The sequence below is a fragment of the Chiloscyllium plagiosum genome, chromosome 4 (genome assembly GCF_004010195.1).
Source record: "Chiloscyllium plagiosum isolate BGI_BamShark_2017 chromosome 4, ASM401019v2, whole genome shotgun sequence".
Taxonomy (NCBI): domain Eukaryota; kingdom Metazoa; phylum Chordata; class Chondrichthyes; order Orectolobiformes; family Hemiscylliidae; genus Chiloscyllium; species Chiloscyllium plagiosum.
This window is the reverse complement of record NC_057713.1, coordinates 109888707-109902081: the sequence shown is the minus strand read 5'-3', so window position 1 is coordinate 109902081 and position 13375 is coordinate 109888707. Positions and strand designations below refer to the sequence as shown.

Below are 13375 nucleotides of genomic sequence, written 5' to 3'. Positions count from 1 at the left end.
GAATGAGCTGCCAGAGGAAGTGGTGGAGGCTGGTACAATTGCAACACTTAAAAGGCATGTGGATGGGTATATGATTAGGAAGGGTTTAGAGGGATATGGGCCAGATGCTGGCAGGTGGGACTAGATTGGGTTGGGATATCTGGTCGGCATGGACGGTTTGGACCAAAGGGTCTGTTTCCATGCTGTACATCTATGAATCTAAATTGCTAGGAAAAGGGTGCTGGACCACAGAGGAGATGTTAGAGGGAGTTGATGACTGGAGGCAATAGTCTAGTGGTATTATTACTGGACTGTTACTCCTGAGATCCAGATTATGTTCTGGGGACCTGGGTTTGAGTTCTGCCATGGCAGATTATGGAATCTGCATTCAGTAAAAATCTGGAATTAAAGTCTAAATGATGACCATGAATCCAGTATTGATTGTTAGGGAATATCTATCTGGTTCACAAATGTCCTTGAGGGAAGGAAATTGCCATTCTTACCTGAAAAGACAGGCAAAGTAAATCAGAAAATAAGATAACTCTGAAGAACTAAATTGCATTTATTTCGATGCAAGGAGTTGTACAGGTAAGGCATATGAATTCAGGGCATGTAGGGGGACATGAGGCTGGGACATCATAGCTGTTACAGACACATGGCTGAGGGAGGGACAGGACTGGCAGCTCAATGTTCTCTCGTATAAATGCTATAGGAAGGATAGAAAGGAGGCAAGAGAGGAGGGGGAGTGGCATATCTCCTCAAGGAAAGCATTATTGCTGTACATAGGGAGGACATTTCTGACAGATCATCCAGTAAAGCTATAAAGGTGGAACTCATAAATAAGCGGGATTGATCACCTTGATAGGATTTTAATTCTCTCAAATAGTCAGAGAGAAATTCAGGAACAAATATGTAGAGCGAATTCAGATGTATGTAAGAATAATAAGGTTGTAATAGTAGGGTATTTTAACTTTCCAAACATAGACTGGGACTGCCGTAGCATTAAGGACTTGGAAGGTGAGGAAATTGTTAAATGTGTTCAAGAAAATTTTATTTATCAATGTGAAGATATACCTACTAGAGAAGGAGCAAACTTGACCTTCTCTTGGGCACTAAGGCATGACAAGTGACTGTTGAAACTTTATTGCTGGAACAGCACAGCAGGTCAGGCAGCATCCAGGGAACAGGAGATTCGACGTTTCGGGCACAGGCCCTTCTTCAGGAATGAGCAGAGAGTGTTCAGCAGGAGAAGATAAAAGGTAGGGAGGAGGGACTTGGAGGAGGGGCGTTGGAAATGTGATAGGTGACTGATGACAAGTGACTGATCTGTTAGTGAGGGAGCATTTTGGGACCAATGATCGTAATTCTATTATTTTTAAAATAGTTATGGAAAAGGATAGGCTTTGTATAAAAGTTAAAGTTTTTAGTTGGAGAGTGGCAAATTTTGATGGTATAAGACAGGAACTTTGAAGATTTCATTGGAGTAGACTGTTCACAGGTAAAGGGACAACTGGCAAGTGGGAGGCTTTCAAAAGTGAGATAATGAGAGTTCAGAAACAATATGTTCTTGTTAGTGTGAAGGGTAAGGCTGGTAAGAGTAGGGAACAATGGATAAATAAAGATATTGAGGCTGAGGTTAAGAATGAGAGTCATATATTAGGTATAGACTATTGGGATGAAGTGAATCTCTTGAAGATATTAAGTGTGTTGGGGCATTATTAAGAGGGAATTCAGGAGGGAAAAAAGAGAATATGAGAGCACCTTGGCAGACAAGGTTAAGGAAAATCTAAAGAAATCCTACAAGTACATTAAGAGCAAAAGGGCAAGTAGGGAGAGAATAGGGCCCCTTAAAAATCAACAAGGTGGTATATGTGTGGAAACACAGAAGGTAAGATTATTTTGCGTCAGTTTTTATAGTAGAGAAGGAAATGGAGATTAGAGAACTCAGGGAAATATCTGCTTATTTTTTTGAAAACAGTCTACATTGCAAAAGAGGAAGTGCTGAAGGTCATAAAAACATAAAGGTGGATAAATCTCTGGGACCTGATCTAGTGTATGCTGGGACATTGTGGGAGGCTAGGGAAGAAATTGCAAGGCCCCTTGCAGGGATATTTGTATCATCTACAGCCACAGGTGAGATGCCAGAGGACTGGAAGGTAGCTAATGTTGTGCCTTTAATTAAGGAAGGATGTAAGGAGAAGCTGGGGTGTGATGACCTGTGAGTCTAACATCAGTGGTGGTAAGCTGTTGGAGACGATTCTGAGAGATAGGATTTACATGTATTTGGAAAAGCAAGGACTGATAAGGGATAGTCAACATGGCTTTGACCATGGGAAATCATGTCTCACGAACTTGATTGACCTTTTTGAGGATATGACCAAGAAGATAGATGAGGGCAGAGCAGTAGGCATTGTATACATAGGCTTTAGTAAAGCCTTTGACAATGTTCCACATGGTAGACTGATTCATAAAGTTAGATCACATCGAATTCAGGGAGAGTTTGCCAGTTGTATACAAAATTGGCTTGACAGTAGGAGACAAACGGTGGTGGAGGGTTACTTTTTGGACTGGAGGCCTGTGACCAGTGGTGTTCAGAAAGAATCGGTACTATGTCCACTTTTATTTGTCATTTTTATGAACAATTGAGATGAGAATTTAGGAGGCATGGTTAGTAAGTTTGCGGATGACACCAAAATTGATGGGATTGTCATAGAATCATCAAGTTGTACAACATGGAAACAGATCCTTTGGTCCAACCTGTCCCTGCTGACCAGATAGTTCCATTTAACATTTGACCCATATCCCTCTAACCCTTACTAATTATGGACCAATCCACCTGCCTTTTAGATGTTGTAATTGTACCAGCCTCCACTACATCCTCTGGCAGCTCATTCCATACAAGCACCACCCTCTGTGTGAAAAGTTACCCTTTTAGTCCCTTCTATATTTTTCCCCTCTCACATTATGCCCTCTCGTTTTGGACTCCCCTACCTTGGGAAAAAGCTTTTGGCTATTCACCCTAACCATGCCCCTCATGATTTTATAAAACTCTATAAAGGTCACCCCTCAGCCTCCAAAATAGTCCCAGCCTATTCAGCCTTTCCCTATAGCTCAAACCCTCCAACCCCAGCAACATCCTTGTAATCTCTTCGGCAACCTTTCAAGAGTAACAACATCTTTTTTATGACAGTGTAAACTCAGAAGAAATGAGGTTTTCTGAGGAATCATCCAACACTGCAGCAACTCATCAAGGCTCCTTGGTCCCTCCTCCCAAACCTGCGTCCTCTGATCTCTGATACATGGGAAGACTATCACCTTCAAGTTGCACTCCAAACCACACACCATCCTGCTTCAGAAGTGTGTCAATCAAGTTCCTTAATCCAAATCCCAGAACTGTCTTCCTAATAGCACTGTGGGTCTACCATCTCAAAGACTCCAATATTTCAAGAAGGCAGCCCATTACCACCCTCCCCAGGACAGTTAAGAAAAGGAAATAAATGCTGGCCTAGCCAGCATGAATAGTTAGCCACACTTGTTGATTGAACATTTAAAAATCCTTATTGTACATGTGAAGGGCCTGGAAGACAAAAGAGGGGATACGCTCTGGTTATTGGAAAGAATCAATTTTATTGTCATCCTCAGTCTTTTCAGAGCTCAGTTATTTATCAAATAAAGTCTGCATTTGTGTGCAAGAGATCTCTGTAATTCTATCATTAGCTATCTGTCAGCTGTCTGTTTCCCCATTTCCACTCGAGGGATTCAGATATGCTACCTAACTACACAACATCCTCCTTTGTATCTGTGCTCATCTATTTGTTGCAGTTGACCTGCCTCTACCTTGCATTTTGAGCCATTTTTCTCCCACAATAAGTCTGAAACAGACCTGTGAGTGATGGCGAGGAATTCACGTGATGCACTCACGGAATTGACTGAAGCACAAGGATCACCATTGCACAAAAATGAGATGAGTGTCAATGTTGAATGGAAAAATGGTGAAGTGATAAAATTTATAGCAAGTGAAGGCTAGATGTTGCTGAAAGTTGAAAGGTTATTAGGTGTGATATGATAACCAACACTTTGTGAGAGTGAAAGGTTGAGGTTTACACCACATAAGTTGGAAAAACAAACAATAGAGTCTGGAGTAGGATATTTGGACTTTTGGTAAAGGCTTTTGCCCGAAACGTCGATTTTGCCTGTCCTCGGATGCTGCCTGAATTGCTGTGCTCTTCCAGCACCACTGATCCAGTATTTGGACTTTTGGGTCAGCTCCACCACTTACTCTGATCATGGCTGACCAGGAAACTCTGTACCCTGTTCCTGCTTTCTCCCCATGCCCTTTGATTCTTTTACCCCTAAGAAAATATTTAACTCCTCCTTGTAAACTTTCAATATTTTGTCCTAAAACACCTTCTCTGGCTGAGAATCCCACAAGCTCATGACTGTCTGGGTGAAGAAATTTCTCATCATCTCAATTTGAAATGGCCAACCCTGTATTCTTTGACTGTCCCCCCTTGTACTGAACTCCCCAATCACTGGGAACCTTTCTCCAGCATTTACCCTGTCTAGTCCTAATGGAATTTTATAGGTTTCTATGTGCTATACCCTCATTCTTATAAAACCAGTGAATGTAGTCCAACCAATCCAGTCTCTCTTCACGTGTCAGTCCTGTCATTCTAGTAATTAGTCTGGTAAATTTTCATTGTCCTCCATACATAACCAGAACATCATTCCTCAGAAGAGGAGATTAAACCTGCAGATAGTGATCCATGTATGGTCTCAGCAAGCCCTGTACAAACTGCTTGCTCCTGTACTTCAATCAACTCCACTTCCCATATTTGGACTGACAGTTTAAATGCAACTAAAATGATATCATATGGGTGTGCTTCACGCCAATTACATTGATTAGAGATGCAAAACCTGGAAGTTAGAAGTAATTGTGCAATTGACTGGAAATCATAAACTTTAACCTGTTTGATTGACCTTTAGATTCCCCTCATGCATTTGCATATAAATACAGGAGCCAATACTTTTGTCACAACTAAGATTCTTATGCCATTTTAGGGAATGTTATGTGTAGCTCTGTAATAAAAATATTTTGTCCAACAGGAAGGAAATCAAGAATGTTTTGGCCTGAAATAAACAGTTACATGTAATGTCCAGTTCTGGTAATCCAGTTATTTATTTTGACAGTGAAACTCTGAGAGAAACTGAGATTGAATTTCTTGTTTTCGCTGTTTCTCATTTCTCCTTCTACTTATTATAGATAATTGGAACAATCCCACTGATGTCAAACCCAGCAGTTTCATCCAATCAAACTACAGGGGGAGCTCAAGGCATTCAAGTGCAACCAATCACCCCTCAGCTTCTGACTAATGCGCAAGGTCAGATCATTGCCACGGTGATTGGAAATCAGATTTTGCCAGTGATCAATACACAAGGAATAACACTGTCACCCATAAAACCAGGCCAACAGGTAAAAAGTTTCCTTCCATTTTACAGTTTACTCACTCATGTCAAAACAGTAAAAAAAATGGCAAAATAATTTATCAGGTCAATGTACAAGTCTTTATCCTGTAAAATAATCTGTTGCATGAATTTATTCAATTAAACAGTTGGGACACTGTTCAATTTGTAAATAGCCATTCTAATGTACGTGAAATATCACAGGTTCCCTCAGAATAGTGCTTGATCAGCCAGCAAGACTGGATTGTTCATAAACTGGGCTCTGAAGCAGTAATAAAGACAAGAGAAAGTAAGAATGGTACAATGTTGGATTGAAGTAAGACATCACCAAGCAAGTAGATCTTATTGTGATGGAACAAGCAACAAATGAGGTGCATCACAATAAACAAGACAAGTTCACACAAAATCTTTTGACAGTGACAATTTTTTTTAAGTGTTTGATAGTGATCCTCTGTAGTTTCCACATATTTTAATGTCCTCAGAGAGCAATTTATTGGAATATAACATTGTCACAAAGGCTGGTAATGATGACACAATAAATTTAAATACAGCAGAAGTCTTCTGTGGCTATCCCCATTTCAAACAAGTATGCTGTTTTAGAAAATGTAAGGGGTGATGGACTTTCAGGGGAATGTAGCATGCACAGCAAGTTTCTGGTATGAAGACAGGCTCTCATGTAATAAGGGGTACGTCGGGTTCCAAGCGATCAATTGTGTTAGGGGATTCTCTAATCAGGCACAGACAGGTGTTTCTGCTGCCAGCAGTGAAAAATCAGAGTAGTGTGTTGCCTCCCTGGTACCAGGACCAAGGATATCTCAAAGGGTGCAGAATGTTCTCAAAGGGGAGAGGGACCAGCAGGAGGTCATTGTCCACATTGGAACTAGCGACATAGGAAGGGAAATGAATGATATTCTGAAGGGAGAATATAGAAAGTTAGGTAGGAGTTTAAAAAGGCAGTCCTCGAGGATAGTAATATCTGGATTACTCCCAGTGCTACGAGCTAGTGAGGGTAGGAATAGGAGGACGGAGCAGAAGAATGCACGGCTGAGGAGCACATTGGAATTTCTTCTGGGGTAGAAGTGACCTGTACAAGCAGAATGGATTGCACCTGAATTGGAATAGGACTAATACTGGCAGAGAGATTTGCTAGAGCTGCTCAGGAGGATTTAAACTAGTAAGGAGGTTTGGGGGATTGGGGGTGGGTGGGCACCCAGGGAGATGCTGAGGAAAGAGATCAATCTAAGACTGGTACAGTTGAGAAAAGAAGCAAGTCAAACAGTCAGGGCAGGCAGGAACAAAGCTGAGAACAAGGTAGGAATGATAAATTAAACTGCATTTGTGTCAATGCAACAGGAAGGCAGATAAACTCAGGGCATGGCCAGGAACATGGGACTGGGATATCATAGCAATTGCAGAAATGTGGCTCAGGAATGGACGGGGACTGGCAGCTTAATGTTCCAGGATACAAATGCCAAAGGAAGGACAGAGAAACAAACTTGTAAGGAGATCTCAGTTATCTGTAAGAATAATAGGGTGGTCATGCTAGGGGATTTTAACTTTACAAACGTAGACTGGGACTGTCATGGTGTTAGGGTTTAGATGGAGAGGAATTTGTTAAGAGTGTTCAAGAAAATTTTCTGAGTCAGTATGTGGATGTACCGACTAGAGAAGGTGCAAATCTTGACCTACTCTTGGGAAATAAGGTGGGGCGGCTGACTGAGGTTGTCAGTGGGGGAGCACTTTGGGGCCAGTGACCATAATTCTATTAGTTTTAAATTAGTGATGGAAAAGGGTAGACCAGACATAAAAGTTGAAGTTCTAAATTGGAGGAAGGCTAATTTTGACGGTATTAGGCAAGAACTTTCAGAAGCTGGTTAAGGGTAGATGTTCGCAGGTAAAGAGATGGCTGGAAAATGGAAAGCCTTCAGAAATGAGATAACGAGAATCAAGAGACAGTATATTCCTGCTAAGATGGAAAGAAAAGCTGATAGGTATAGGGAATGCTGGATTGGTTCTGTGGCTAGCCCCATTTCAAACAAGTATGCTGTTTTAGAAAATGTAAGGGGTTGGTTAAGGAAAAGAAGGAAGCATATATCTGGTATAGACAGGAGAGATCAAGAGAATCATTAGAAAAGTATAAAAGCAGGGGGAAATCAGGGGCAAAAAGGGGACATGAGAAAGCTTTGGCAATTAGGGTTAAAGAGAATCCAAAGTGTTTGTACAAATTTGTTACGGGCAAAGGGTAACTAGGGAGAAAATAGGCCCCCTCAAAGATCAGCAAGGCAGCCTTGTGTGGAGCCGCAAGAAATGGGGGAGATACTAAACAAGTATTTTGCATCAGTGTTTACTATGAAGAAGGAATTGGAAGATATAGAATGTGAGGAAATAGATGTTGACACCTTGAAAAATGTCCATATTACAGAGGAGGCATGTCTTGAAATGCATAAAGGTGGATAAATTCCCAGGACCTGATCAGGTGTACCCTAGAACTCTGTGAGAAGCTAGAGAAGTGATTGCTGGGCCCCTTGCCTGTGATATTTGTAGGTTAATGTGGTGGTTGGCTAATGTGGTGCCACTGTTTAAGAAGGGTGGTAAGGACAAGCCAGGGAACTATATACCGGTGAGCCTGACGTTGGTGATGGGCCAGTTGTTGGAGCAAATGCTGAGAGACAGAATTTATGCGTATTTGGAAAGGCAAGGACTGATTAAGGATAGTCAACATAGTGTGGGAAATCATGTCTCACGAACTTGATTGAGTTTGTTGAAGAAGTATCAAAGGATTGATGAGGGCAGAGCGGTGAACGTGATCTATATAGACTTCAGTAAGGCGTTCAACAAGGTTCCCCTTGGGACACTAGTTGGCAAGGTTGGATCTCATGGAATACAGGGAGAACTAGCCATTTGGATACAAAACTGGCTCGAAGATAGAAGACAGAGGGTGGTGGTGGAAGGTTGTTTTTCAGACTGAAGAACTGTGACTAGTGGACTGCCACAAGGATCGATGCTGGGTCTACTACTTTTCATCATTTATATAAATGATTTGGACATGAAATGCGAGGTATAGTTAGTAAGTTTGCAGATGACACCAAAATTGGAGGTGTTGTGGATAGCAAAGAAGGTTACCACAGATTGCAACGGGATCTTGATCAGATGAGCTAAGGAATGGCAGATGGAGTTTAATTTAGATAAATGCGAGGTGCTGCATTTCGGGAAAGCAAATCTTAGCAGGACTTATACACTTAATGATAAGGTCCTAGGGAGTGTTGCTGAACCAAGAGACTTTGGAGTGGAGGTTCATAGGTCTTGAAAGTAGAGTCATGGGTAGATAGGATAGTGAAGAAGGCGTTTGGTATGCTTTCCTTTATTGTTCAGAGCATTGAGTATATAAGTTGGGAGGTCATGTTGCGGCTGTACAGGACATTGGTTCAGCCACTTTTAGCATAATGCATGCAATTCTGGTCTCTTTCCTATCGGAAGGATGTTGTGAAACTTGAAAGGGTTCAGAAAAGATTTATAAAGATGTTGCCAGGATTGGAGGATTTGAGCTATAGAGAGAGGCTGAATAGACTGAGCCTGTTTTCCCTGGAGTGTCGAAGGCTGAGGGGTGACTTCATAGAGGTTTATAAAATCATGGGGGCATGTATAGGATAAATAGACAAAGTATTTTCCCTGAGGTGGGGAGTCCAGAACTAGAGGCATAGTTTTAGGGTGAGAGGGGAAATATATAAAAAGGACCTAAGGGGCAATTTTTTCAAGCAGAGGGTGGTGCGTCCATGGAATGAGCTGCCAGAGGAAGTGGTGGAGGCTTGTACAATTGCAACATTTAAGACGCATCTGGATGGATATATGAATAAGAAGGGTTTGGAGGGATATGGGCCAAGTGATGGCAATTGGGACTAGATTGGGTTGGGATATCTGGTCAACATGGACGAGTTAGACCAAAGGGTCTGTTTCTGTGCTATACCTCTCTCTGACTTGATGACTCTATTAGTTGAACAATGAAGAGAAATGAAGGCCTATGTCTTGATAAAGTTAAAAATAGATAGGATATATTTGGTTATTTTAACATATGTAATGATGAACAGATTACTCTGATGTCTCATCAAATTCAGAAAGGAGGGTGGAGCGGATAAGTGGGAAGGAAGATTGATAGATGGGACAAGTCATGAGGATGGTGCTGAGCTGGAAGGTTGGAATTGGGGTAAGGTGGGGGGAGGGGAAATGAGGAAAGTCCACATAAGTGCCATGGGATTGAAGGGTTCTGAGGCGGAAGATGAGGCATTCTTCCTCCAGGTGTCGGGTGGTAAGGGAGTGACAATGGAGGAGGTCCAGGACCTGAATGTCCTCTGCAGAGTGGGAGGGAATGTTGAAATGTTCAGCTATGGGGCGGTGGGGTTGACTGATGTGGGTGTCCCAGAGATGTTCTTTGAAGTGCTCTGCGAGTAGGCATCCAGTCTCCCCAATGTAGAGGAGACTGCATCAGGAGCAACATATAAAGTAAATGATGTGTGGAAGTGGAGGTCAAGCTTTGATGCCTGTGGAAGGCTCCTTTGGGACCTTGGACGGAGGTGAGGGGGGAGATATGGGTACAGGTTTTTGCAATTCCTGCAGTGGCAGGGGAAGGTGCCGGGAGAGGAGGGTGGGCAGTTAAGGGGCTTGGACCTGACCAGGTAGTCGTGGAGGGAAAAGTCTTTACGGAAAGCGGATTGGGGGGGGGAAATGTATCTCTGGTGGTGGGGTCTGTTTGTAGGTGACAGAAAAGGCAGAGGATGATGCAATGTATGCAGGCATTGGTGGGGTGGAAGGTGAGAACCACAGGGCTTCTGTCCTTGTTGTGGTTGGAGAGGTGGGTTTGAGGATGGAAGTTCAGGACGTGGATGAGATGCTTTGGTGGGCATCTTCAGCCACATGGGAGGGGAAGTTGCGGTGTGTTCTGTTGTGGAACTGGTCCTTCTGGGAGCAGATGTGGCGGATGCAGAGGAATTAGGAATAGGGGATAGCATTTTAGCAGGAAGCAAGGTGGGAGGTGGTATAATCCAGGTAGCTGTGGGAGTCGGTGGGACGGAGATAGTTTGGGCACACTTAAGATATGTTCCCCTGAAATGGTAAGGTAGGTCAAATAAATCCAGAGCTTCCCGAACAAAGAGCAAGAGAGAGAAGAACTCTGTGCTTCTGAAACTATGCAAGAAGGAGCAGGCACAGTAGCTTCATAACTACATGAAATTTGGTCTATGGTTTGGTACAGGAGAGTGTGACTGTGAGTGAAGCAATTTTGAGATCCAGAATTCAGCTTTGGAGAAACCTAAGCTAGTCGTCTTATCCAACCAATATGAAGTTTTTGGTCCTCGTATGCATAAGGACACAGTCTGCAGAGAAAGTGAGCAAATTGACTACAGCATCATGGTCAGAGTACCATTCAGTTGAGGGAAGAACAGAGAAGTCTGGTAGCAATAGGAAATAGCACAGTTCAGGAAATAGATGCAAAGACAGAGAATCCCAAAGGCTGTGTTGCCTACCCGGTGCCTTGGTTCAGGGCATCTCTTTTTGATTGGAGAGGAACGTACATCAGGAGGGAAAGGATTTGGTTGCCATAGTCAACGTAGGTGCCAACCACATAGCTAGAACTCAGAAAAAGGTTTTGCTGAGGGATTATGAGCAGTTCAGGGCTAAATTAGAAAGCATAACCAAAATGGTAATAATCTCTAGATTACTACCTGACGAAGGTGCAAATTGGTTTTGGATATACAAGATTAGAAAGGGAAACACGTGGCTCTAAGATCGGTGTGGGAGAAATAGATTCTGATGTGTAGGGCCAGTACTGGGGAAAAAAAGAGCTGTTCTGTTGGGCCAGACTTCACTTGAACAATGTCCTGGCAAACAAGGGTTGTAGATAGGGTTTTAAAACTAATTAGTGGAGGGGACAGTTCAATTGAAGGAAAGTGGTAAAAGTCAAAAGGGAATAAAAGAGAGGAGAGATGCAGTACCATGAAGAGATGAATGATTATAAAGTGTGGCATAAAGGGGTTAAGTCATACCAGATTCGATACATTAACTCTATTTCCCTTTCCACAGATGCTGCCAGATCTGCTGTTTTTCCCCAGCATCCCCTGCGTTTGTTTCAGTTTTCCAGCATCTGCAATCTTTTACATTTATTCAAAATGCAGATGGATCTAGGTGTCCTTATATATAAATCGCAAAAGGCTAGTATGTAGATAGAGCAATCAGAAAGCTTATTGAATGTTGTTGCAATTCATTGCAAGGGAAATTGAATACAAAAGTAACCACTCTTCAGGGCATTGGTGAGATCACATCTGGAATGTTGTGTACAGTACCTACTTAAAGAAGGATGTAAATGGGTTGGAAGTAGTTTAGCAAAGGTTTATTAGATTGATAGGTGGAATGGGCAGGTTATCTAATTAGGAAAGATTGGTCAAGCTAGGATATTATTTGCAGGTGTTTAGTCGTTTTAATAGGTGACTGGACTGAAACATAAGAAATCCTGAATAGTCTTGACAGGGTATATGTGAAGAGGATGTTTCCTCTTGTAAGAACAACTCAAACTAGGGGTCACTGGTTAAGAAGAAGGGATAACCCATTTACAACAGAGATTGATTCGGAGACCTGGTGTTGTGTGATTTTTAACAACAGAGATTGGGTGATTTCTTTTTCTTAAAGTGCATCACAAGTCTTTGAAACTCTTCCTAGAAAGGCACTGGAAGCAGAATCTTTGAATATTTTTAGGGCAGAGGTGAATAGGTTCTTGGTAAAATGGGTTCTCAGCAGTAGCCAGGAATGTGGGTTTGAGATTACAAACATCAGCCATCTTATTAAGTGGTGAAGCAGGCTTGAGGAGCTAAATGGTGTACTTCTCCAAATTCCATATTTATTTTAATGACCTAGACCTTAGTGTATACAGCACAATTTCAAAATATGCATATGATATAAAACTTAGAAGCATTGAAAACAGTGAGGATAGGGTAGAACTTTAAATGGACATAGACAACTTGGTGGAATGGATGGTAATGGGTGTGAGGAAATCAATTTTGATTGGAAGAACATGAAAAGACAAAACTAAATAAAGGATACAAAATTAAAGGAGTTGTAATAGCAGAGGGACATAAGTGTACATGTGCATAAATCACTGAAGTTGGCAAGAAAGATTCAGAGCACTGCCAATAAAATGAAAAGTATCCTGCACTTTATTAGTAAGGGGCCAGAGTACAAGAGCACATAAGGTATGTTGAACTTGTATGAGACACCTATTCATCCTCAGCTGGAGGATTGTCTCTTGTTTTAAAAGCATACTTTAGAAAGGATGTGACTACAGGAAGTCATGAGGCTGAATGTAGGGATGAGGAACTCCGGTTATTAAAGATATAATGGAGAAGTCAGAACAACTTTCCTTGGAGGAAAGAAGACCAAGGAGAAATCTGATAAAGGTATTTAGAATCATGAGGGGCCTGGACAGAATAGACAGGGAGAATCTGGTCTCATATGTAAAAGATCATGAATGAGAGAGCACAGATTTAAAACAATTAGCAAAAATGCAAAAGTGGTATGTGACAGAGCTTTCTCATTACAGAGAGTGGTTTAAGTTCTGGAATGCACTGCCTTAGAGAATTATGGGGGCAGGTTCCATCAAGGCATTCAGAAAGGCATGGGCGGCACGGTGGTACAGTGGTTAGCACTGCTGCCTCACAGCGCCAGAGACCCAGGTTCAATTCCCGCCTCAGGCGACTGACTGTGTGGAGTTTGCACGTTCTCCCCGTGTCTGCGTGGGTTTCCTCCGGGTGCTCCGGTTTCCTCCCACAATCCAAAGATGTGCAGGGTCAGGTGAATTGGCCATACTAAATTACCTGTAGTGTTAGGTAAGGGGTAAATGTAGGGGTATGGGTGGGTTTCGCTTCGGCGGGGTGGACTTGTTGGGCCGAAG

The 13375-nt window shown here is 42.3% G+C and overlaps 1 protein-coding gene across 5 annotated transcripts in view; it reads left to right on the top strand.

Annotated features, from left to right (window-relative positions):
* The window catches only part of pou6f2 (POU class 6 homeobox 2), a 581389-nt gene that overhangs the window by 512352 nt on the left and 55662 nt on the right, over window positions 1-13375 (top strand). For all 5 annotated transcript variants that reach the window (XM_043688935.1, XM_043688932.1, XM_043688930.1 and 2 more), the window contains one exon: window positions 5243-5452. In XM_043688935.1, coding sequence (XP_043544870.1) covers window positions 5243-5452 — 210 coding nt within the window. The remainder of the gene's footprint in view (window positions 1-5242; window positions 5453-13375) is intronic.